The following is a 27,941-nucleotide window of genomic DNA, read 5'->3' as shown; positions in this document are numbered from 1 at the left end:
GACATTATTCTTTTATGAATTTCAAGATTAAATGCAAAGAACATTAGAATTTGGCATTTCATGTTTCCCAATTGTCTAAGCTATAATAAATAGTTCAGTTATTCCCCTTTTACTAGGCTGAACCAATTCTATGTCTTCATTTCAAATAAAATAAATTCTGTTTGAGTAATTTCCAATGTATGACTACAGCCACAGGCAAAATAGCTGACTTTCTCATGACTTGCAAATTGTCTGTGCCTCCTTCTCCACACTGGCCAAGTGCATTAAGTTACCGCTATATCACTAAGGCAACATCAGAATGACCTTTCTAACACAGTCTGATTTCTTCTCATCTTTCAATTCCTGCTTGCTAGATACTGGCAGACATTTCTCCACAGTTTACAATAATCTCACTGCTTTTGGACTTATTATGGACTGCGCTGTGAGTTTGAACTGTTTTGCTATCATTTTTTTCCAAAATGATAGCACAGGTTACAGAATCTGCTGACCCACTTAGTCAAATATTTAGCCTTAATGAGAGCATTTTGAGAATCCAAAATAGCATTCAAATATTGCAGACAAGTATTAAACAAATAATCAATGTTAAAAAAACCCCATATATGCAAAGACCGTGCTTAAGTATCATCAGACTGGCACAAGTTCACGTTGACTTATTTCAATGTTAAAAGAAACACAAATACCAACCATTGAAAACACTGTAAAAGAGATGAGTTTCAAGTACCGTACCTCCTTAGGAATATCTGCCAAATGTTGTGTGTTTAAAATTATGTTTTCCTATTTCACTTTTCCCTTTCACAAAAATAATAGGGTATGAAAGCTTAATCCAGCAAAACAGTGATGAGCATGCAAACCATTAACTGCCTGAGTAGTTCCTCTGGCATACAGTAACAATGCAGATGCTTCAGTAAGCATAAGTTTTGAACCGCTGAATCAAAGTCTAAAGCCTCCACTGAGTTTCAGAGAAGTGTCTGGAGCAAACACACTGAATTCAGTATATCCCCATCCTGACAACCCTAGTTTAAATTACATGACAAGGGCACAGACTGATTTCAGTGAAATTAAACTAGTTACAGATATACCCCTTATTAAAAGAGTAACTATAAAAGTCCTTCAAAGGACATACACTTGTATGCTTCAAGTCCCAAGGCAATTTCCCACCATTTACTACAATGGTACAGACTGCTTTTATTGCAATAATAAAGAAATAAAACTTGATCCAGTTTTATGCACAAATATATAGTGGCAGAAAACCAATGGTCTGACAAAAATAGGTACAGTGAATTTGACTTTCTGGACATATAAACCCATGAAAATTCTACTTCTGTGTCTCTCACTAAAACAGGAAAGCTGTTTCTCCACACTGCTTAAGTTAAAATGTCTCCCATTATAATTCCTAGTCTGAATCGTTTCCCTGTCAGTTTCCCTGTCTGCCTCAATGCTTTTAGACATACTGCAGCTGTACTTTCTGAAGTACTGTGTGAGCTGTTTCCCAGTACTTGATTCACTATTCCTTCTCTTTCACTTGAACACACACTTGAAAAAGTAAACATACAACTGCAGTTTAGATTTTGGTGAAAACAGTTTCCTTTAAGGTTCTGAATTACCATGTGCCCGAAGTAGAGCTTCTGCAGTGAAGAGCGGGGCTTGGAGCATGTCAGCAGATTCCACGATCAGCATATCCTTCAGCCTTCGTAGGTCCTGAAGTCTTAGCCCTTCATATGGCTTTGAGAAGAAGAAAGACAATTTATGTCTAGCAGTATTTTCTACTTCGTCTCTAACGCCATATTAAAATGAAAACACTCAAAGCACTGTTAATGATCATCATCTCAACTGCGAGGTAATAAGTGACAAAACTTATTCATTATGCAGACCAATGATCACACAAAGCTATATGGAAACACTGTCATTTTGCAATATTTGTAGTATGATCTTTGAACATTTCAAAATCTAAAAGGCAGTATCTTTACAGTTCTCCATTATAGTTGGATGCTACGTTCAAATGATGAACTAGTCTAATGCTGACTGACTGATTCTCAAAAAAAGCTAGACTTTCACAGAATCCAGCTGAATTTTGAAGGGATTAAACCTCAGATATTGTGGCATGGGCATGAAAATGCATCACTAGATTTAAACTAAGGATTTCAGAGGAGAGTGAGAGAAAGGACGGGTTAACATACGTGTAATAATAGATAATAGAGATTCTCTGACACTAACTTTATACATTAATTGAGATCCATTAACTTTGAATTGATCTGAAGAAGTATATATTGAGACGACAGATAGTAAGAAGGGATACAATTGTGAAGAGAATCAAGTATAGTATTATTAAGTATAAGTATTGATCCTCACAGAAGTGGAGCAGCCAGTCATGAACAGGATATATGAGATGTGCAGTTAAATATTCACAGAAACACAGAATGGTTGAGGTTGGAAAGGGCTTGTCATTTGGATGTCATTTGGTTCAGCTCTCCAGCTCAAGCAGGGTCACCTAGACCCAGCTGCCCAGGACTGTATCCAGATGGCATTTGAGTATCTCCAAGTCTGGGGATTCGTTGTCCATGAAGATGTCAAAACTCTTTTTGAGAAACAATGGCTAACTCTGATGGCCCTACACAGTCAGAGTAGATCATCCAGCTGCCTTCCTGGCCTTGAGCTCTATCCCCTTATTACAGTGTTTAAAAAAAGTCAAATTAGAAAGACAAAAAGCCAATAATTTCAGGATTCTGAACTAGCTCCAGCCAAGATACTAGAGATGTACACAGATGTTTTAGAGACTCCTTTCTAAAACTATGAAAGAAAAAATCTGACAGCAAATAATATATTTGTTAGTTGCACAGGGAACATACCCAAAAGGTAGAAAGAGAGAAACAAGTGGGAGGATATATACACAGAATGGATACAGAAAGGGTATGTAAAAAAATTACATGCGCTGCTTTTTATATATAAAGGATAGCTAACAAAAGATTTGAAGCACTTGACATAAAATTGGTATGTATTCAGGACTAATTAGGAATGTGGCCACCAGACTGCAACTGCCTTCATGAATTTGGAGAAGGACACAGAGCAGTAGCAGAGCAGCAGCAATAACAGATAAATACATTAAGACCATGCATCATCACTATTTACTACCTATATTTTGATTTCATGTAGAGCACAATTCCAGGACTCTTCAGTGCTAGATAATATGCACACACATGCATGCATATGTATACAGACATGAAGCAAAAGACTGGTTTTGTCCTTGAAGTTTACTGTCCAAGTAAAAGTCTAGATAAGTCTGCGTAACCCTTTGAGGATAACAAGTAGAAGGCAGAAGAGATGGGGAAAATGGATACTCTGGGCTTCTAAAGCATTTTGCTCTTTTGAGACACCTATCCTAAAAAAGTAACAGGCTTCCAACATTCTAAATATCATAATAAACTCTATAAAATGCATCTAGAAACATAACTGACTCCCACCAGGACCTCTTCTGTTAGCTAGTCAGTAAAATAAACAGGAACTTCTCTATTTTAGAACCTTTGTGATTGGCAAGAGTAGTGGCACCATGGCTCTGCACTGGCTTTTTGTCCTTTTTGAGAAAGCAAGAAAAGCAGAAGAGAAACAGACTGTGAGTGTCCTGACCTTTACCTTGATTGCCCAAGTTCAGGGAGTTCCTGTATGTCCTTTCATTGCTGATCATGCATGACTCAGTAAAGGATGATCTGAATGTTAATGGATTGCACTGAAATAAATCTGGGCCACTTGATTCATAGCATGCTGAAATTTGACTGACCTACTTAATTTCTTACAAGAGAGATCATTTATAAAAACATGTCAGAGAGACAGGAATACAAACAGCTGGGTGCCCGAATGATTATAATTGTACAAATATACTGAAAAAATAAAGCAAGCAAAAAGTAAATTGAGTGAATCTGAACTGCATTTTGAATTGCAGTTGTAAAACAAGTAGCTTTGTCAGCATAAAAATACTCAATTCTTGAAGACCACATACATCATAAAAAGAAATTTCACTGAGTCTGACTGAGAGCCAAAACTGTTCTGGATGATCTACTCTGAAGTACTGCTCGTTCCCAAGTGTTTCTTACATAAGTTTCAAATACTGCATGATACGATTGAAATGAAGGTGCCTGTTATCTTCCTACACCACCAAAACAAACATGCTCCCATGCTAGAATAAACAGCTAATTAAAAGACACTGGAGATATAACAATGAAAATCTATAAAAGTAGTTAAAAAAATAATCAGTTACAGTCATATTATTTAGTGTAACTTCAATCAGATTTAAAAGATAAAATTGCACTTTATATAACAAAGATTTTTTTTTTTGAGATTGTTCATCAAAGTAAGAGAAAAGAACCAAGACGAAGAATGTCATCCAAAATACTCTCCTGGCTTGTTTTCTAATACCCATTCTGCTGCCTACACATCATAGATAGATCTTCTTTTGCTATAACTATAGTGTTAAGAGAGTCACACTTCATACTCTATTCTTAAAATATTTAGCATTTCCATTTTACATAGAAAATGCAGATTATGAACGTGTTCTTATACTGGTTTTCTTCCAAACTGCATTTTGTGGAAACACACTTAACAATCATGTTTGTGTTTCAAAGCTATTAGGGCGTGTTTGCTACCCTTCTTTAACTGCAGTCTCTAATTTGATCACTAAAAATGTTTGAGGTGTACTAAAAATAAAGTAAAATAGAAACGTTGCTTTAAACATGTTTCAGAGACCACTGTAGTAAAACGATATTTTAAAAGGTTGGGTAACTGTATGACAGGAATGGATTTTATTCAGAAACCCTTGTGGAAGGAATAAACCGAACAGTCAGAAGAAGGACAGCTCAATCTTGAAATGTGGGTCAACTCAGCAATTTCTATTTGGCTTGAGAGCCTCTATAATCAAAGAAAGGTATGTGCAAGTTATTTTTTTCACTATTACAAGTGTTGCCATTCTAAACACGAGCACTGACATAATTCCTTGGTAATATTCCAATGTGAAGAACACCACGGCCTGGTACTCAATGTCAGAAACAAAGTTTGTTATTACCCTGAATACACACAATGTAACTGCTACAAACATAAATGTGTAAAATACGCCAAATTTAAAGTATCCTCTGACCTCTTTTTTGTCTAAAGCAGCATATTCAGCTTCAATGCTTTCAGCTTCGGGATCACGTGAAAATACCATTCGAGATTCCAGGTTAAGAGCCAGCTCTTTGTGGTGTTGTTTCTCTGCACAGTCACATGGGGTATCTTTATTTTCATTTTCTGCAAACAAATCTCCACCATGTTTTACCAGAAGCTGGAAAGTAAAACATCAAAGTAATCAGTTATTCATTATCAACTCTAATAATACTCTGAAAAAAATAAATGTAAGTGAAGAAGAGAACAAAAAGAATACAAACAATGAAAACAAAGAATAGACAAATATAGTAGCTATGGTCTTTGGGAAACCAAGGTTCTCTACTGTTATTAAGCATTTACTGCTTGATTTCATACATTATTATACCTATACCCACTGTAATTCCACAGAATCACAAAATCTCAGAAATATACGCAATGCTGTTCAATATGTCTCTGCCAGGTTTTAAACATTAGGTTGTGCTCTACTGACGTGGTCAGTGTTCCATAGAAAAGGAGCGGCCTGAGGACCTCAAGCACCTGGCAAAAAGGAGCTAGAAACGCCTTCAAATATTCTTCATGTATGCATATAACTCCACCATTCTCCTCAACACTGGTACACTGTGGTGACAGAAAATGGAAGATTCCTTAGGTAGAAGGCACATACTACTACTGGTAGTCCTACCTTATTCTTGAGGATCTGAGAAATTAAATAATCCTACTTCTTCTAATACAGTCCAGCATTGTGCCATTTCACCAACATTGTCTCTTGCCAGTAGCTGCCCATAAATGCATTCTCTAGCTAATAATCACTAATTGTGCTGCTCTTATTACCTTGCCAATCTTGTGTCCTACTACAAACTGACCTAAGCAAGGACAAACACCACATTTTAAAGGCCAACAGTGGAACATTTTGCTGACTTTTTATGACATCTTTAAAATATATGCTAAACTTCTGATGATGAGCAACCAGGACAATCATTCCCTACTAAAATGATTCATCTTATTTCTAAATAAAGCTAAAATCTATAAACATTACCTTGCCTTCAGACCACAATGGCTGCAACAACACTATCCTGTATTTTTAGCCAGGGTATTTCAAAACTCAGATTCTAAGATTTTCACTTCTTTAAAAAAAAAAAAAAAGTTCACCCAAACTATCTCCTCGTCACATAAATCTTCTAGATCATAATCAGTCACTTTTTTCTTCAGCAGATTTTATTTCCTTCACCTGTCACTGTAAGATACAGAGTGTGTTTTCCAAACCTGGAATCATTCTTGTAAATTCTCTGGAAACTTTTCCCACATTCTCCAACATAAAAAGAAATGCAAATCCCAAAATACTACAAACCAGTGTAATAAGATTTAGTTAAAGAGATATTAGTGTCATTAAGTATGACACCATATTTCATCTTCATAGCAGAGTGTCAGGCAGAAATAAAGATAATAATAGGATAATCATCAAGATACCAAGCCTGCAGTTACCTTGTTCTATCTAAACTTCCTAACATTGTCAAAACTTTATTAACTTGAGTTTCACATTCTGTCTGTACATTTTAAACCCTAACAGAAATTTAACTAAGACACCTTCTGAGGAAGAAAAATAAATACACCTGAAAGAACACTCCATAGACCTATGCGGCTCAAAATCTAATCTGCAAAATGAGGAATATGCAAATCAACAAGTTTTTAATAATCATGCCGTATTCCTCTAGAAGCACTGTCAAAAAGGCTTCTCTAATTAAAAGGAGGTTGACAATTTAAATAATCACATTAATAACGTAATTGCAAAAAAGCTACTTAATATGCCAAATACAGTGTGATAGAGTGATCTGCCTAAAATCAAAGCTATTCAGCATGAAAGTTTTTTCTATTTAGCAGTTTGAGGTAAGCACATCGACTTTGCCTAGACTATCTTTAGCAATGGGTTCCACATAGCTGTTCTCCTGAGGAGAAATTTAACGCACGTGAACGGAGCAGTATCAAGACTGAACATTTAACTATCAACTCTGAACGAACCAGCTGGTAGGTGATTCATGCACAAAGGACTATGTTTGGTTTTTCCCTTCCTTATGCGAGTGTGGTAGGGATAGGGGAAGATACAAGGATGGGGTTTTCCTGAAAAGTTATGGAAAAAGATGATGATTAAAGAGGAATGCTGCTCTGAACTGATCACCACAAAACTGGGCAAAAGGTGCTCCTGGTGCTCTAAGTAACCTTCAGTTTACTGGAGAGAGGGAAGACAACTTGAGGATTAGGCAATTCAGTTTTTTATCTCTTTTTGTTAAGAATTTTAATCCTCAAATGCTTCCAGGAACAGAGACATCATTGTTAAATTCCTTCAACAAGCTTTGTTTTGGACTTTTCATAATGTAGCATTCCTGTTTTTAATCCTGGTCCTGTTGAAGGGAGTTAGAAGGACTACAGACTATACTGAAGGACTTAAGATAGCTCAGATACTAATCTTAGAATCCAAGGTTCTCTACCCTATGCTAGGGCACGTAATGAAGCTTGAGCTTGGGGGTGTACTCTATGTCTCTAATCCAGAAACCAAGACTAGCTAATACTACATAACTGTGTCCAAACTCTGGCAAATAGCAATCCTCCTGGATGAGAATGCAAGTTCTTCTTCAAAGACAAACTGAAAGCAAATTAGCATCAGAAATGGTTAAGACAATTGAACAGTACATACTCTCATGGTAACATAACCCAGTTTATATAATTAAATGGGGAACTAGGAGTTCCGTAGCTGGATTCATCTAAGGAATCATATTACAGACAGTAAGAAATAGAATAATTTCTGAAGAAACACAAACCATGAACTTTCATGTGGAGTTTAAAACCAATTGATTTTACAGTCTGCAGTTAGAAGCTGCAACCCAGCTCCAGAACTACAACTTACTCTGAAGTGACTATGATTCTTTCCAAAATCATCGTCTGCCTGGATCTTACTGTGAGCCCATTTGTTTCATTCTCTTGAAACCGAAAATTTTAAGCAACTGTGTCTACCTCTAACACCGCTGTATAGCTCCATTTGGGGGCATGAAGGCAAAATGACGGGGGCAGAAGACTTGAAAATCTGAAGTCTAACCTACCTGGGTATCTCAAGTGTACAGAGAGAGGAGACAAAAAAATAAGAGTTTCTGTGGATAATGTAATTGGTTGGGGTTCTTTCGGTATATATTCATAAGCCCAATGCAAGCATTTTACAAATCAGTGCAACAGACATAATATTCCACTAATATGAGTAAGCAAGTTTGTAAACACCAGAAATTCAAATATGTTGGAAAACAGTTACTGAACTTTTCTTCTGTTTACCATTTCTCTATTAGAAGCAACTGTTCTTGTGTCAAATTGTTTTATGTGAGTGTTTTTCACCAACTTGCTCAAAGAGGTCATTAAATGCTAAATCCTGATAACTCCAGTTTTCTGGTATGACATGCACATTTGTCCTCTAACATACAACAATATTTAAAAGCAAATGGATCTTCTTGGGAAAGACTAGATAGAACACTATGACTGAAAATGGCTGTAGCCAGAATTTATCAGGCAGCTGAATCAAACAAATGGCACTAAAAAAAGAGAACAAGAGAAAAATACATACACAGTCCCTTGCAATTATTTATGTCATCTGAAAAGAATTAAAAGTTGACAATCAGATAAAAGCACTATTACACAGAACTAGGAGCCTGCCCGGTATTTGCTTACAAATCAAGTGCATCAAAAGGGGAACTAAATCAATCGTATAACCATACAAATAAAGAAAGATGCATTCTAGTTGACAGGAAGAGCCCAGCAATACCTGTTTGTCATTCACTTACCATGTACATAATTAGCTGGGTCTGAGCATAAGTCAGCTAGCAAAGACTGCACGGTGACTTGCCTCCCTGGCGAAAATCATTAGGTGTGTAAATAATTTCTAGGTACATTTTGAAGACAAACTGCTAGCATGGAGCTTGTGAAGCTGTAACAACGTGGGGCAGAGAAGAGAGAAGGTACAGGGGCAAGATTCAGGCTGCGATACTGGAGATTTAAGTATTAGCATCTAACAGCAGCATCCATCCTCTTAACTCCTCTCAGTACTTACCAGGGGACCAGATAGTGCCTTAAGTTATAGCACAGAAAATGGCATAAGGAAGCTTCATTTCCATTCATAAGGAAGCTCAGAAAACTAGGAAGGATGATCAGAATGAAAGAAGTGTTGGCTATTGGAAACAAAAAGACACTATCAGAGTTTTTAAGGAGGGGACTAATGAAAAACCAGAAGAGAAAGAGGAGCATCCAGTTCAAGGTGGTGCAGAGCTAAGGCTGGAGAATTGAAATTAAGAATTTTAAATGAGAATTTTCAGACAGTATCCGAAAACTTGACAGAATACAATCAGTGTAACAAAGTAATACCACAGAACACATTATGTGAGAATCACAGAGAATATCCCACTATTGGAAAACCCCCCCAAACAAAGTCAAAGTTAAATCAACTAATTTTATCAACAAATACCAGAGAATCCCACTGGAATACAAGGAAAGCTTTGGTGACCAACTGACAAAAACTGTAACAATAGAAGTGACATGCTGACCACAAACAGAAATGCTGCAAGGCAGAAACCATGAAATAAAGGGAACTTCAGTCACTGCATCTCCCAAGCACACTGAGAAAATGCTAGGCTAATACATGATGATTAAATTAAAATTTCAGACTACACAGGTGGCTGAACAATAGACAAAATAGTTGGCAAACACGAGAGAAGAAGCAACTCTCGACTTTGCCCAAAGCAGTCTACAAGAGCCAATTCAAAATCAAAGAACTCAATTAAAATTCCCAAAATGTTCTTAGATTCATCATTCTTGCAGAAGTAGAACAAAGACAAATAATACACTGCCTACTTTCAAACAGTGGGACTAAATAAAAATGTGGAAAAAATTCTAGAAATATCAGAACAATCTGTAAAGGTAGAACAATGTGACAGAATTGTAGGGGGAATAAGCTAAAATTGACTCCAGGTGAAGAATATGTCAAAAACAAAGTCTGGAAAAGGTAAACGTAGTATCACAATAAAGAAGGCTCTGAATGTTTTTTGAACAGTATTCCAAGTACATAACAACTCAGAATAAATCATTTTAAAACATCACACAGTAAATCTGTCACTGTTTTTGTAAAGCAGGTTGCTGGACAAAGTACAAAAGCAATCACAAGTAACATAGAACAGAAAGTTATATGAATCGTTGGAGCCCAGATTTGCTGTGGATTTACCACACATGCTTTATGAGGGACACAAAAGAAAGTCTGTTTCAAACTGAACTCTCAGCACAAGAGTTTCTAGAACAACCAATAAACCAAATACCAAGATAAGTACCCAGCATCAGATGATACTTATTCATGAGTCCTAATGGAACTCAAATATGAAACTCCTGAACTATTTATTATAATATGCCACCTATTGCTTAAATCTGTCAAGGTACAAGATTAGAAGGTGGTAAAAGTAACACCAATACTAAAAATATCTCCAGAGAAAATCATGAAAGTACAGGGAGAGTGTCAGTTTTTACTGCAGAGAGAGGTCACCAGTGAAGTCCCACAGGTGCTGGGATCTGACTACTTAAGATATGCAGAAGTTATTTAGAAAAGTAGGTTAATAATGAGGTCATAACTTTTGCTGATGATGCTATGTTAGTGAGTGTAGTCTAATAAATATGAATAATAATGTCTAGTAAACATGAAGCTACTATACGCAAAGAAAAATAACCTAAATTCACATATAATACTGAATTAATCATTACCATTCAAAATAAAAATCTTGATGTTATAATAGACAAACTTATGAAAATGCTGACCATTTTTGAAGATGTTAGCTGTCTGTTCTTGTGTTCTTTAAATTAAATTACCAATACAATTGAATACTAGTCCTCATTACTTGGCATAGTTTAAAAAAAGGAACTGATGGGAGACCTTCAAAGTCATTGTGACTCCCAACTACTCATTACTATCTGCTACTTTCACAAACATGACAGTAATTTTTAATTTGTAAAAAGGTAATTACATTGAAGTGTGTTAGCACAGATGTATGGCAATCTTGAAAAATGCCAGACACTGTAAACGAAAGACCAAACCTGTTCCTGAAACATGGACAGTGTTTCCAAGTCTCCACTACACAGCAGAATAAAAAGAACTCTAATTTTCTCTCAGGCAGTTATTCCATTTCCCTTTACACATATAGGTATGCCTATGCCTACCTTTAAAGCTTTTTTTCCAGTGTTAGACAGTACTGTAATTATTTCTGATCTTCCTACATGATATTCTTTGTGCTGAGGATTTTATGTCATGAAGTTAGTGTGTATGTAATATAGTTTATTCATTGTTTTCTACAGTGTATGTTTTGGGTTCTTTATCTTTGCCATTTTTCCAATTAATGAAAAACAGAATTAAAAAGGTAATTCAATATACCATATCAGAATTCCCCGCCCCCCCCCAACAGCTTTGCAAAACACTGTGCGTGTCATTTGCTAATAGCAGTATATAGACTTGTGATTATATATGAACTTTTACCTCAACACAGGTTTTCATCCCTGAGGCAGCAGCATAGTGCAAAGGTGTATTTTTTTTGTTATCAACAGCATCAATGGCTGCTCGTTCATACTGTCCTTCATCCAGCTTTGCTCCCTTCCACTTCAGGATCATTTGCAGACAATCTGCTCTTCTGCAGTCATCTTCTGAGGGTCGTGTCAGGCGAGGATGAAGGGCTCCTTCTGAGATCATGATCTGAGGTCCCATACACAGTAAGTGCATAGATGTCTCATTGTGCACATTCCGTTTATTTGGATTACCATCTCTAACAAAAAGGAAGGTTCTGCACGGGGGGGGGGGAAAAACAGAATAACAATAATTAGCACAAAATTCCATTAATTTCCTTTAAATGGGAAGGATTTATTATGACAGCTGTCTTTTTTTCTTGCTAAGATTTTGATAAGCCATGTCAGCACTATACATTTGTACTAGATAATTACTTCTGGGCACTCTCCTACATTTCTTTTAGGAATCAAGACCCAGGATCTGGATGAATTACTAAAATATCATTAAGTAGCAATTAAATTACTTTCTCGGGTGTGATGTAAATTTTAGTTGGCAAAGTTTATTCCACATTTCTGTGTTGTATTGCATAAACGTTACAAGATTGATAAAATACGCAGTTTCTTTTTTTTCTACTCTGTGTCCTGAATAGTAGTGCATTTGGTAGTTTGCAAATGGATAATGCCAGAGCAATTACTTAAAAATTCATTTTCCTTTCCCGTACCTTCAGTCAGATGTCAATGCAGTATTTACCACTTCTTGAAATACACAAAATACTTTTCCTGCTAGCACTGCATGCTTTGAGGAAAGACTCTGGGTCCTTTCTCACTCTAGAATATATGGAAGTGCAATGCAATGCAAATCCTCATCTATGCAGATAACAGCGGCTGGCAAGAATTTAAATCTTCTCTTGAATGCTTTAGAGACAGTCCGAAGTGGACAATAAAGTATACTGGCAAAAAGCATCGGCTTAGGAATGAAAGGGAAAGAACAGAATGATTCCTGGAATTAAAACTGTGATTCTTGACAGCTCGTGAGACAATGCCACTCTCTGCTGCTTCCTGCCAGCAAAAAATTATATAAGTTACAATCCAGTTATGAAATCAAAGACCTGAGACTTAATCATACAAGCCCTGTGAATCCAAACTTGCTTTAGCCTTTTGAGGTACACTAAAATAATAATTTTTTTCTTAAGGGAGAGTGAATGGTATGAAACGGCAAAGAAGAAAGATCGTCTCTTTGCAGGACTGCGATCAGAGGCAGCAACAGTGAAAGAACTCCGTGTGAAGGTAGGCAGGACATCTCCTGGAGAGGTAATAAAAATCAGAAGAATGGCACATACGTTCATGAAATCACCGCAGATACACTTGCACTGTTTTCATAAGCCCCCTCACACTTCAAACTGGCAGAAGTCACTGTTCATCTCCACTCCAGGCTGTTCCCTGACTTTGAACAGTTTGCAAGTACAAAAATATCAGTTATTCTGGAATCCTCATTAAGTCAATACAGGCAACCAGCTTGCACCCTCCCTGCCCTCAGATGCTAAGACTAATTAAAAACAGTTTCAATCGCTTTCTGTTTAAAACCAGCAGCTCAGCCTCCTGAAGGCAGGCACTGTCTAAATACAAAATCTTTTGCTTTTGGTGAACAGTGGAGACAGAACTTGGTAACCAAACTGACAAAAGAAAATGTTATTTATCTCAGTTGCCTTATGATACGGTTACAAGTCTAAATGCCAACTCCCCTTTCTGCTGTCCCCAAATACATCCAGCAAGTTCTATGCAGTATGCCTTCTCTGTCTCAGAGTTCTCCCATCCTTTGTTCAGGACAAAGAATAAACCTGAAACTATTTTATTAATAAAGGAGAAGGCTATACAGGGTGGGTGAGGAATATCCATTTTGGAAATTAATGAAAATGAACTAGACAAGTTTGGCACAGCTGATCTGGACCTGTGATGGAAGGATGTCTTGACAGCTGTTTGGTTAGCCAGATTTCTGTCTTTTCTTCCCTCTGAAAATCTCTGAACAGTTTGAATTCAAAATGAAACTTATTACTAAAGTACTGCTCTTTTAAATAAGTTGTAACAAAGTATTCAGAGGAAAAGATAAAAACAAAAGTCTCCTCTATGCTGCCCTATTTTGGCAGCAAAAATGATCCTTAGAGAAATCTCTCTTTCATTCCGTGATAACTGATGTGATATATGCATTTGCTAGGAAATACGAAACTTGAGATTAAAGATGTTGCCAAAAAAGTGATAGCACGTTTTGGTTTTGTTTGGTGTTGGTTTTTTTTTTTTTTTGTGTGCGTGTGTGTGTTTTTAGAGAAAAAAGATATAGCAACACAGGAAAAATGCTTCACAGCCAGTTACATGAAATAAGACTAACCAGTATCAAACATTTTGCTTGTTTGATTTAGCCTTACATCGTATGAAACTAGAGACAGAAAAGAAAGGAGAGGAAGGAAGGTGGGAAAGAACAAAGAGGCAGAAGGAGGGAAAGGATAAAGGAGGGAGGGAGATGTGCGGGCGCTTAAAGATAACTCATTGGGGGATGAAGAGATGAATTCCATAGAGGCACTTATATTTGAGAATGCTAGGTGCCTTAGATACAAGCTTTTGCAAGTACCCACTGCAAAAATCTGGGTATAAAAAATACAAAGTTAAATCTAAGACATCATGGTCTCTGTGAAATGTAACTTTGGAGACCTACCAAAATCTGAGTTTCTCTACTTCTGCAATAAAAATTTGTTTTATGGTACACTTTTTCTTAACTCTCTTTCACAATTTCAATTTGTTGTATTTTTACTTCAAGTAAAGATCATCCCCAACTTAGCCTTCAATGCCTTTGTAAACTGCAGTGTGAACAGAAAAAAGTAAAGTTGTTCATTTGTCAATTCAGAGTCCTTAAGCTAAGAATAAAGCTGGGTTTTAAAAAAAAATTTTATTATTCTCTCCTCCCCCTATGCATGGCATTTACTATCGAAATGCCTTCTAACGTTCCATCCCAAAACTCTTGCATCTTCTTTAAGGAGAAGAAAAAAAAAAAAAAAAAAATCACAGCAATGGGAAGAAAGAGGCAGCAGCTAAAGACTGTAAAAGACTTCATGTGTGGCTCTTTTCTCAGTATTTTTAAAAAGTTATGTTCAAGTCAGTAGGCCTAGCTATTTTTACCTGACATCTGTAACACTGAGTTTGTGAAGGTAGCAAGTATCTGTTACCTTCAAATTCGCTGTGGAATGAGTGGAGAAGAAAGGATGAAAAAGGGGCCAGATCCTTTCTGCAATCACGACACCGGACTGCACTACAGTATCAAAAGTACCAGTTTTTCAATCGCAGCAGCATTCAGTAGGAATTCTTGAGGACACACAACTGAGGAATTATCAAGATTAAAGGCTTCAGCTGGCACAAAGGCATAGCACCAAGCTCGCAGTACAAAGCTAACAAAAGCAATTCAGTTTTGCAAAGAGGGTGGACTTTGTCTTCCATGTCAAGCGCCTGAACTCTATTTCAAAGTTTGCACCGTGTAACGTACTGGATGGCTGCGCTAATTAGACCTGCACATTTTGAATGTCAGGGAGTCCTCCGGGTATTTGCTAACCACATCTTTTCCTCCTACTTTGAGTTGCTTTATATTCAATGTCCTGATTCCTGATATTTCTCTAATGCAAAGTAAAATATTACTTTAAAATTCAGTGAAGAACTATCTCTGGTTTCTATGTGACACTGAACCAGGGCCTGAGTTTTTTTTTAATTGCAGGACAACATTCATTGTCTCTTCCCAAGCCAGATGAAGCTTCTCTAGTGTCTTTAGCTATCTAATCATTACCTCCTAGGCTTGATAATATTATAATGTACATTCTTGCCACCAATATTGAATTCCATGCTGTGGTATTTTAAAGCACGTGTTTCACTCCTCAATCAGGTCACAGTGCATCTGATTTCAAATAGTACAATGTTTTTGTGGTGATCCGTGAAAGCCATAAATGAGACACTTTTTCTTACAAAACAGTATTTTAACACACAAAAATATGCATAAACTCTGCTAACATAATAGCAAGGTTAACTGAATCAAATCGGAGACCATTCTGCCTTTATTCATCTCCCACCCTTTATTTTTTAAAAATCTTACTTTATTTTTCCCCAACAACTCTGCCAAAATTCTCTTTAATTTCAAGCTATGAGGATTTCATGTTTGACTGACTATATGTTGTAACCTATTAATTTTCCATTACTAAGATTTATGTAGGTTTACAGAAGAACCTTTGTAGAAGACACGAATGCTGAATGGATACAAATGCTGTACTATCCCATAGCACTAGGTATATATTTCATCTTATCCTTTAACAGTTCGGTGATGAGATGGTTCTGCCCTAGGTTGAAACTCTGTGCAGAAAAGTAGAATTTGAAGGCTGTCACATCAGAACCCCTTTTTATACCCGAATTTTCTCTCTAAAGGTTTAACCAATAATTTACAAGGTAACTTTAGTAGTAACTATTAGTATAATTTTTTTCCACCATAAAATAAAGCTGTTAGGAAAAAACCAATAAAACTCTGGTTTTAAAAAGTTATGTATATCCTGATCTAAAATGAGAAATGCTTACGTCCTGCCTGCTTGCAGATTCTCTGTTCTTAAACAAAGAGAAAGGCACTATTCAATATGATGAAAAGCTCTAGGATGGATTTAAGTCTTTCAAAGTGTCATTGCATTGTTTTCCTATTGCTTTATAGCACAAAGAGTATCTCTACTCAAATAAAACTATCAGCAAGGTAGATTTTTCAACCCCTGCAGCAAGAAGTATCAGGAGATTTTTTTTTTTGCCAAGAGAGAAATCCAAAAAACTTCCGCAGAAGGCTATTTCCTTGCCTAAGCTCAATGTTTGCCCCTCTGTCAAAGTTATCAGCTAAGAAATTGTCCAATCATCTCTAAAGACATTGAAAACTTCAGTAAGAACCAAATGCAAATTTTTGAGAATAATTTTGTGGCATTTGTAAAAAATGCCGTTGGGTTTGGGGAAAAAATAAGTTTCATTAATTCATTTAGTTTCATTAGCTTGTCACTCAACTTTTATGTCTCGTAGACGGGTGTGACAAACACCAAAACTGCCAAAGGCAACCAGCACTTCACTCAGGACACATAAATGGGCTTCAAAGTGGCCTAGTGTTCTCCCTTTTACTTTCCCTTAAACTCTTCCAAAAGTCAAAGGTCAGCTCTTCAGTGTAAGGGGAAGTCAAGTTAACACTGAAAAACCCAGCTGAACCCTTGACTTAAAGTTCAGAGAGGATGACTAGTGTCTAAAAAAATGGTAAATTAATAAATTTTACATCCACGAATCCATTTGACAGGGCTGCATTTTCATCACCAGTATTTGGTGTGTGAGACTTTCACAGAGCAGTGCTATAGACCTCTGCAATTTGGCTCACAACTTCAGCGGACTAAAAAGCTAAATTTTGCCTGGAAATGTACTGGTAGAAAGAAAATAGGCATTGCCTATGTGAAATACCACTTAACCACAAGGCAGCCAGACTTCACTCTAGTTGCAGTTTCCAGATTTTGCTTCAAGCTGTAGCTCTTTGCAGAATTCAAACCTGAGGTGACAAAAGCATCAAAAAAGCCTTGAAAATAGTGGCAAAAAAGAAAGGGGTGTTGACATTCACACCTACTACTATCTGTATTTGCAGAAAAGCAGCAAGAGACTCAAGATCACAAGGCTGTGAACTTGGATAATAAACAACCAGCACATTCCCTCACTCCAGGAAACTAACGTCAACACAAACATTTCCTCAGGTTTTAAGAAAACCTTTCATGTTTGGGTCATGAAAACCACCACATTTAGTCTCTTTATCTCTTTAAACAAATGCTATATACATTATAGCTATACATATGTACACACATTAAAATATATATGTATGCATATAAAAACATATGAAAGTTACATTGCAAACTCCAAAGCAAGCATAAAACTAAAGCTCTTAGCTTTCTGAGCATTAGGAGAAGTATGAGTAAGCCATGAGTTACAACAAAGTACAGAAGGACCAAGCTCTATCACCCATGAATCTAAAACTCATATGCAATGAATTAATTCATACAATTACTGAATCGTTCGGCTTCCAACAGAGTAGGTCAATAATGATGCATTCAACCTTAAATAATCACGGTTATTTCATTAACTCATTTTTCCCCAAAATGTGCTATAACAGAACAACCACTGATGTTGAAAGTCACATCTAGTAAAAGTAACTATTGATATTTTAATTCATTATACAGTGCTAGAAAATTCTTTATTAGCACTTTCAGTTACTTCTCTGTTTCATTAAGATTCTCAAGCTCCTCTTACAGCCCAGGAATCTCCTGCATGCAGTAAAAACCTAAGCAGGAGACAGTGAGTACTTCTATTCTAAGACATAGACTCTGCTGACAGATCATTAACCATTTCTCAGAGAAAAAACACAGACTATACCCTGACTTTTTGTAAGCCTTACATTCAATTGGGCCCTTGCCTAAGAACTGTAACACTGCCAGAATTTCCATAAACGCTAGTAATTTCCTACTACAGTAAGGAGCGAGGTTATACTAGTGGTGATTTGGGCTATCAGCAGAGGAAGTATCTGAGAGGCACTCAATGATACTGCCTCCACCGCTGATGCGAGTCTGTGAAAAGCTAGTATTTTCTTGTGAAATCTGAAGTCTTCACAGACGTTTCAGAATCCCTGATGTCGAGTATTCCACTCTGGCCTCCAACTTTGTTTTTCTTAAACAGATATGCCTCCCAGTTGTTCCTGCATTCATATGACTCCTACCAAGTACGGTAGATCTGGCAAAATGGGTTAAATCCATTTCCTGAGTACTCAAGCCATTTCTGCAGATTTACAGAGAAAACCACCAATTCGAGAACCAAGTCCAGACTATGGCACATACAAATCACATTTTTTTCTTAGAGCAATCTAAGGTTCAAATGGAGATCTTTGACCCTGCCGACATAACATGCTTTTGGGTCTATTTCACTTAAGGACTTAATGTAATGTTCAGTACAAAAACACTGCCTAGAACACAAGCACTGTCTTCTCTCTCTCCTAAACTGGTTGTCAACGGTTTGGTCGAGGTAAACCAAGGTCTGGTGATGATAATAATACTGTCTGCTTGTCAACGGTTTGGTCAAGGTAAATCAAGGTCCAGTGATGATAATATCCTCCCTCTATTCCACCAGAGATACAGGAAGGGAGAAAAGAATTCGTGAGACCTCTAAAAAGCTTTTGGGAAAACTGAAACAAACTTTAATAACACAACAAACAGAGATATATTAAATACAAAGGAAAACAGAGAGATATTGAGGGCTAAACCCGTGGTTGGTAGCAAAAGCAAACACATGACCCGGCAGTGAATCCGAGATGGCAGTGGCCCACGTGGTCTGCCGTGTGACTGGAACACAGAAACCCGGGAATTACAATATTCCCAGCCCCACAAGTGAAAGTAGAATTAGCACAAAGTCCTATCAGTCTCTATCATGGAATGAGGCAAAGCAAAGGCAAAACAAACCCGGCGGCGATAAGCAGTACCTACCAGGGAAAGCAGCAACTCGGGGGTGTGGGGTTCCGGACCCAGTAGCTCACAGCGGTCACTTTGCCGAAAAAGTGGCAGCGGCTCCCAGACGGTGAGGAGGGCTCCGATCCCCCGTGCAGCGGTGGTGCTCAAGCGGTGTGGCTGCTTCTCGCAGTGCAGCTGGTGCTCTCGGTCGGCAAAGGGGGGTTTTCGCTCATTTCCCGGCTCAGCGGCAGCGGCGTGGCTTTTGCAGTGAGAGCGGCTGTCCCCTGGCGCGGTGGCTGCAAAATGCAGCAAGGGGGGAGGCAGCAAGCAGGCGACAGCTCCAAGGGCTGCACGGTGCATGGCTCAGCGGGCAGAAGGCTCCGGCGGGCGGTGGCATCGGTGCTCAGTGCGGCAGCGGCGTGCGCGGGAGCAGCGAAGCAGCAGTTTTAGCTGAAAAGCCGAATCGGGTCTGAACAAGCAGCGAGCAACCGTCCCTGGCGCGGCAGCAGTCGGCTCATGTTAATGACTCATGTTAATGTAGTAGCCCAGCACCTAAAGACACCTAAGAAAGGTCTTATACAAATATGCATCAATAAAGCACTTGCTATTCTCTTTATTAAAAAGATGCAAATATCTTGAAAGGGTTCTTCAGTTTTGTTGGTTTTGTCAGCTAACACGGTTAAGCATGACATTCTCAGATAGCTGGTAATCTTTGGCTTGGTACAATACACAAAACCAAGAGGGACAACGTGCAGGAGTGGCGAAGAGATACAACTGAATTGTGGAGCATTTGCTGTACTATGGGCCAAAAAAGTAATGCTTAATATATGGTTCCTATGCCTGTTAGGAGGAACAGCAGCACTGATGCAAAAAGGTATCAACGACAACTTTAAGTTGTGCTTAACCAGAAAACTATTGTATTTCTTTATAAGCAACTTGAGCTTGGCCTTCCTTGGAGAGTCTGAAATATTGTTTTCACAATCCTATGTCACTACCGGCTTTTATTTCTGAGCGAGAATATTCTGAGTGAGATTTCAAAAGAAAAAGAGTTGAGTGCCAAATTAGAAGCAGCTCCACTGGAGCTGGATGCTTACCAGCGGCTTTTGTGACTATTACGTTTTCTGTAGTGAAAATCTGTGTGATTTTCATCCGTCTCCGGCCCTTTCTTCTATACATTTCTTTACAGCTAGAACCAATTCTCAAACTTCGGTGTCATCCTTCCAGCTTTCTCTTCAAATCTCTCCTTTGAACATTTTTTTTCCGAAAAGACTATCCACACTGAATTCTCTATTCAGATAATTGTGAGACTATTATTTTTAGATTAGTTTCAGACAAATATCAGATGAAATAAGCATGAAACGACCAAAGAGTGGGTTCGTCTTTGCCATTTAAACACACAGCTTTGTATTTCTGCACAGGGACCATTATCTACATATCAGCTTATAAATCACCTAGGAGTGTATGACATCTAGCGTTGATATTATTTATATAGCAATAATGGTGAAATTACACAGCAAATGCTAACAGGCTTTGCATCATTTCTATTCTTCTATTTCTTAAAAACTATGAATGTATTACAAAGATTGTCCTGTTTTCCCCTCACTCTCCCTCCAGAAAAATCTTTTCAATCTGCATATTGCTTGATCTTTAATGACACTAATTTTCCTTAAATGCCTCAATGAAGTAATTTTACTACATTTAAATTGACAAAAATTTACAAATTTAAAAAGTGAAATAATCCAGTCTATATTTTGGCCAAAAGGAAAATTGGGGTTTTATAAAATGTCACTGAGTAATTTAGCTGGACATTGCTTTTAGCTAGAAAAGTTCATCAGTTATTTCTGAGAACTTTACTTCCGTTCATCAGAAACTGCAAGTCCCTCAGTCATCACTCCAGTAACTACTGAGCCTACAGATCTCTCTGGTAAGGAAGCCAAAAGTGCCTCCAACATCTAACACAATCGTTCAGCAGTTACCAATCAACTCAACAGTCACAAACTCTACCTGGTACAAAAATTAGCTGAAATAAAGATTTAGTCATCCTGGCTGGCAAGGGCCAAAGCTTTACTCTACTACAACTCAAATATAATTTTACTTTGGCTATGGTAAAATGTTCACAAGGGTTCTACTAAGGAAAACAGACAACACAGGATAAGAGATCTTTAACGGAGTACTGCATTAACATATCTCACTGGTCACTAACAAAGCAATCTTATTCTGCCCTATCTGATTGCCAAGGAAAGAAAAATAAGAACCATGTGGATACTAGCTATTCATTTTAGTAAGAGCATTTAAATTATGTCTAAACACCTGCAGGGAAGAGCACTGCAACCTAAGTTCCCGCTTTCTAAGGATGCAGAAAAACCTATGAACAAGAAGTAGCAATAACTCAACACACTCAACAGTGGCTGCTGGAACCGAAGACAGCAAGGCTGTATTGTTACCAACAAACTCTGTAGGCATCACATATTTCCAGTCTGTTATGGCAGGTAGAAAAAGGTCAGCTTTAAGAGCTGTTTTTACTGTTCTAGAAAAAAACCCCACAGCTTCACAAACCCATTTTGTCTCCATACAGTCCCATGTTTGTACCACCTCCTCCCCTCACAGCTCAGGACCAGCAGCAACTGCTACAAACTATCCACTTTTGGCTTGAATATTCACAATCCCTCCAACACAGCAGTGTGAAGCACACAATGAGGAAAAGCTGTCATTGATCCAAAAAAGCTTTCCAGCAAAGCTGTGACACTGAAAGTCAAATATATAGCAAAATGACAGTTTACAAGAAGTGTCCTTATGATGCCCAGCCGCTCCATCTCAGCCACCCTCTGGAAAGGCCTATTCTCCTGTTGCATTTCAGGAGCGGTTAACCAACAGCCAGACCCTAGTGAGTAGCTATCTCAGTGACAAGCAGTTCTTTCCAACCGAGCAGGTCTCAAATGTACCTTAGACAAAAAAGGCCTGAGGGCACTGGAGGTGCTTGATCATCTGAAGACTGCATTTTCTAAAGAAAACAAATTTCCCATGTGCTCTCTCTGCAATATTTTTACACATGTAGTGAATGAAATCTAAACTATCCTCTTGTATCGGAATCTTCTGTCAAGACTTTCATTCATAGGCTATTTCATAAATGTTTATAGCGGAGTAAGATGAATGTGTTTGTACAAAGGCCTCAAAATCCATCTGAGTGCCATGTACCTTTTATTATTTTTTGATGTTTGAGTGCTAAGTTTCTCTTACTTCCAGAAGCCTTACCTATCACCTATTAGAGACTAATCTATTCGCCTGCAGTGAACACAGTCTGAACAGCGACATCAATACAGTTTTGTAACACAGAGATGACATTTCTGAACTAGAGCTGTTAACAACCAAGACAAACTTCTCTGAACATTAGTGCTCAATCTAAGCAGCACCAGCAGATGTCTAGCGACTGTAGGAGAAAATCACTGAGTAAATCACACTCAATTTGTTCCTGCAGTATTTACAACATAGTCCAATAAAGAAAACTTGAAATGTTTAGTTCTTTCCTTCCAAAATGCAAAGTACCCTTTCCATGTTTTCTGGAGAGATTTCAAGGCATGCATTTTCTCTTCGTACCTTTCTATTTTCAGTGAAAGACCCCAGACTGTCATTAGGGGTTGGCCAAGACAGTAGTCCATGGCAGACAAGGCTGCTGCAACTCCACGTCCTCAGGTCCAGCCAGTAGAGAGACTGGGCTGATTCCCAACAGACACACAGGCAAACATACATATGCAGTACATATACACATGATGGTCCATGCAGATGTATGTGCTGTACTGGTATACTGGTAACCTCATTCTGTTCCTCTCTCTAGGTAAGCAGGATGAAGGTCTGCTAGTGGGAAAAACACTCATATAGGATATATTGATCCCTTCAGTAAGTGGCCTTGGATGATGTTTATCCCTTAACTGGTGCTGGATAACCTGGACCTTCCAGGTGCCTTACACACACATGTATTGCAGATCCCCAGTTACAGGCCTTAGACACTACCAATACCTGGCCCCTGGATCCTCTCATCTTCAGCTGCCTCAAATTGACCTTCTGGCTGACCTGTGGACTTAAGGCTGATTCAAAACACGGCTCCCAGGCCACTTATCCTACTCACTGGCTAGTCCAGCATGATATTCACTAGCCATTACACATTGATATATGTACTAATGTATGCATGGTCTCTTCAGCTGCTGGCACCTCAGGCTCAGGAACCCCTCTGTCATGAGGTCACTTCTTCAGTTGCTGGTATTTAGACCTTCATACATAAATACGCACATAGCGGAGTTCTGTCACCTGAGAAAATAATTAGAAAGGTACTAATGTATGCATGGTCTCTTCAGCTGCTGGCGCCTCAGGCTCAGGAACCCCTCTGTCATGAGGTCACTTCTTCAGTTGCTGGTATTTAGACCTTCATACATAAATACGCACATAGCGGAGTTCTGTCACCTGAGAAAATAATTAGAAATAGAGTTTTAATGAGAAGGCAGGACAGACTGCAGACATCAGGCATGGCCAGACAAGCCACCCGTTTCCATGTTGCTGGCCCCTTTTAGCCCTTGCTCTACTGTCCCAAGTGTATTCCTCCCAAACCCACCTTGATTTCTGTGGTGAGCTGACCTCGACTAGCTGCCAGGTTCCCACCCAGCCACTCTCTCACTCCACCTGGAAAAAAGCTTGTGGGTTGAGATAATGACAAGGAGATAGCTCACCAATTACTTTCTCAGGCAAAACAGACTCAGCTTGGGGAAATTAATTTAATTTACTTCCAATTAATAACACAGTAGGGTAGTGAGAAATAAAAACAAAACTGTAAACACTTTTCCCCCATTCCCCCTTCTGCCCAGGCTCAACTGCAATCCTGACTCTTTTACCAACTTCCCCTCTGAGCAGTAATGGATAGGAAATAGGCGTTGTGGCCTGTTCACAAGGCTTCATCTCTGTTGCTCCTGCCACTGTTACCCTGCTCTGGTATGGGGTCCCACCCAGAAGATACAGTCCTTCCAGAACTGCTCCAATGTGGGTCTTTCCCACAGGCTGCAGTTCTTCAAGAACTGCACCCGCATGAGTCCCTTCCATAGAGTGCAGTACTTCAGGAACGGACTGCTTCAACATGGGTCCCCCACAAGAGGGACAGCTCCTAGTCTCTTCTCACAGAAGCCAACCTTGCAGCCCCCTGCTACCAAAACCTTGCCATATAAACCCAGTACAATCTCTTTCTGTAGACTCCACCTGACAGTTGTGACACTTGGGACATGGGGCGGGTGAATCTCCTGTGACAGCCCTGGAGCAAGGGACTCCTCTCTCTGATGAGCTTAATGGGATTTCCCACTGCCCTGCCTCTGGGCCCCCTGTTGTTCTAGGGATGAACCCTCCATCACACAATGTCACCCAAACTCTAAACTAACCAGATAGAGAAAATGAGATAGCTGTCAGTTACAGAGAACTGCCGAGTGCAATGTTGTAACTTCTGGCAAATTCGAGCAGTGCTTTGAAAATTCTTTGTGCTAACGAGCTGTGACCAGCAATTTTTGGTTTTTAAACATTAAATGCTCTGTAAAAAAACCTGATCTGTCAGGTAAACATTCTTTAGGCCCGCAGACCAGAGAAAAGTTACACATTAATGGAATGTCTAACTATTTTCCGTTTATTTCAACATTTCTAATATACCAAAGCTTTCTGATACTTATGAAAAATCACCATAGAAGCAATCCTAGTATTTTAACACACTCTTGCTGAATCTTAAGAAAAGAAAAAGAAATAACAGCAAATTTTCAAATTTTTACAGTTTGATCATATACCAAAATCCAGTTTCTGGGCTGTAAACGCTGGATCAAAGGTGCAATGGCCGCATGACTCAGATGCCTGCTGTATAACAACTGTGCAGCTCAAAATCGTTGAGAATGTTTTGTTGGCTTAAGCTTCTGCCAGCAGACTTCATGCTGGATTACACTAAGTTTGTCCAGGTCAGGAGTTTTGCTTTATGACCCTTTCACTTCTCCAGTTTCCTGTTTCTTCACTTCTGAGATCACTATACCAGAATGTCTGCAACTGCCTTTCATTGCAAGCTTGGTGCTTGTGCCTTCATTGTGTCTTTGGACAGTCACTGCCAGCCATATATCTTGAAGCAAAGAATTTGTCCCTCAGTATTTGGTAACAGCATTGGCATGCTAAACATCCCAGAATCTCTCTCTCAGTCTATTCTGTTATGCAGAAGGTGTACTGACAATTGCATTGCACTGCTCTATTTTGAGAAAAATTCACGCAGTGAATCATAAAACACATGTCAGTTCATATCCACCTATACCAATATGAGATCAACCTATAAGGAAAAGTGAATCATATGGTAAACGTAAGTTACATCCAGGGTTTGAACTACAAGTTACTGTAGCTACAGATTCCCAAATATTTAAAATGTCTAATAAAGAGAGAAATAGAAAATACTATAGTATTATGGACATTTCATAATTGTAAATTTATCTCAAAATACAAACAGATTCGAATTAATTTATTTTTAGCTACTGTACTTCACCAGTAAATCAAAGCATTTATTTTAATATAAAATTTAGTTAAAATCACTGCCATATGCAGGACTTTCTCTATCAAAAGGAAGAGGCTTAACTGGAAATCACTTGCGCCCTTTCTACTATCAACTTTGCGAACAGGCATGCTGTACGTCTGGTATTTGTTCACTCTTACTCCTTTGTTTGGATAAAAAGCCTACATTTTTGTGGCACATGTCTTAGAGAGGAGTTCTGGACAAAGCCCTTAGAAAGACAGCAGAAAAGTAAACAGTAAAAAAACCTCAGCAAATTACTCCTAGCAACAGCGACAATTGTAACAGTCCAGGTTTTCAGAAGCAGATTCTAGCAAGTAACAGCACCTTCACTGTGTTTACCGGCAAAAACTGCAGACCTTGGACTCAAACTAGAAAAAAAGATTTGATTTTTTTTGATCAATTGGTTGCAATGTGTGCAAAATACACTGCATAGTCCTGTGAGACTTGCATGCTGAAGGTCCATGCAACTAATAGCAAAATGTCATTTCCAAATTACCTTTTCTTTAACACAAAGCAGTTGAGTTCTCATCATAATGATGCAAGACCAATTAACTAATGAATTGGCCAGTAATTATAACTTTCTGCCCATATGTGCAAACAATTTCATTTGTCCTCGTTGTTTCAATAAGGCTATGTTTTCTTAAGAGGTATTTTCTCGAGAGAAATAACCTGAAAATCTCAGAGAGAGAAAAAAAAAATCACCCAGAAAATGTAAGTAAAAACTGACTGCTATTTTAAATAAAGTTTAGTTAAATTTTTGCTATAATTCAAGAATCAGTAATGAGGGAAAGTTTGGGGATGTTAAAAGACTCAGCAATGAAAAGAAAATATAATCAATTAAAAATATAAATTCAGAATACATGGGGGAAAAGAGAAAAATATTTAGCAAAAATCAAGATAAGTGAGAAGTTATAAACTATAAAAGACTGTTAGGTGAATCTAAAACACTAAGGAAAAATACATGGTGGGAGGCCAGATCACTTACAAAGTTACAGCATATGAGGGACAAATCAAGCCTTATGAATACTACAAGCCCATCAATAGATACAAACACTGAAATGAAAACAGTATTAAAAATAATACAGTTCAGTGTGTATATATACATATTCTGTTTCCTAATATAAGGAAGAGGATATCTGTGAAATTCTCTCTAACTTACTACCTAGTGAAGAAGAGGCTTAGCAATGTCTGTTCAGTACTAGCTTCATGCAATACTAGACCAGAACAGATTGTACCTGCGATGTCTGGACATGGATAAGATGCTAATCTTTAAATGATCTTAGAGCACTGATAAAAATACAGAAGTATGGAAGTAGCTAACATTAGGAACTGTCATACATATTGACTATGGAAATAATAAATTTACTCATTATCAAGATATTAATGTTCACTGTTATTATCCAAAACGAAAAATAAAAGCTGCCTGAATAATACAAGAATAATATTGTGCCACCTGGAAGTAGATATAATCAGTAAGGTATCCATTAGGTATGGCTTTACAAACAGATTATTTTAAGACAGGAAATTACATTAAGACACTATTTTCAAAGAACCGTGATAAGTGTCTTCAGGAAGCAAGATAAAACTGTCCAAGACTAACGTTACAAGGAAGGAACAAAGATACTAAAAATAAAATTAACAACCCTTACACCAGTCTGTGATTATAGACTAATGTGCATGTTTTCTATTACCACTTGAACGTGTATTTCAAGCTCTGTGTCTGCAACACCCATATATGCACATGTAAGTGTACATATATGGGCACACACATAAGGTATTTATAACTGAGCTGACACTCCTGTATTTCTTATGCCAGTTGTGCACACTCAAGAGAAACTTCAAATCATACTTACCCCAGTATACGGTTCATTCCATGCCTAGCAGCATAATGGAGAGGAGTATTGTGCTGGTACGTTTCTCCATAAGAAGTATTTGGGTCAAGAGTTTCTTTTAGTTGAGGGTTGCTCTCATAGATTTGGCAGGCCAAGTTTTCATCTCCATTTATAAGAGCTTTGCGGAATTTGGTGGTTGTATTTCCCATGTTGCTATCCTAGCTATCAATGGCACTTTTTCCTTTCCCCTTCATCCACTTGTTGCACAGTCCAGTAACATGCTTCAAAGCCTAAAAAGACAAACAATATTTCAGTTATACTGAAAAACACTCT

The 27,941-nt window shown here is 38.1% G+C and overlaps 1 protein-coding gene across 1 annotated transcript in view; it reads right to left on the bottom strand.

Moving 5' to 3' along the window:
• Positions 1–27,899, bottom strand: part of ANKIB1 (ankyrin repeat and IBR domain containing 1) — a 55,705-nt gene extending 27,806 nt beyond the window's left edge. Inside the window, exons 1-4 of the mRNA XM_010143180.1 lie at positions 27,630–27,899; positions 11,669–11,969; positions 5,123–5,305; positions 1,605–1,722 (exon numbers count right to left, since the gene is read on the bottom strand). Coding sequence (XP_010141482.1) covers positions 1,605–1,722; positions 5,123–5,305; positions 11,669–11,969; positions 27,630–27,817 — 790 coding nt within the window. The 5' untranslated portion in view covers positions 27,818–27,899. The remainder of the gene's footprint in view (positions 1–1,604; positions 1,723–5,122; positions 5,306–11,668; positions 11,970–27,629) is intronic.
• Positions 27,900–27,941: the final 42 nt, after the last annotated feature.

Source organism: Buceros rhinoceros, unplaced genomic scaffold (assembly GCF_000710305.1).
Source record: "Buceros rhinoceros silvestris isolate BGI_N320 unplaced genomic scaffold, ASM71030v1 scaffold8089, whole genome shotgun sequence".
Classification (NCBI taxonomy): Eukaryota; Metazoa; Chordata; class Aves; order Bucerotiformes; family Bucerotidae; genus Buceros; species Buceros rhinoceros.
Note: the sequence above shows the minus strand (reverse complement) of the source record. Positions and strands in the feature narration are given on the sequence as shown.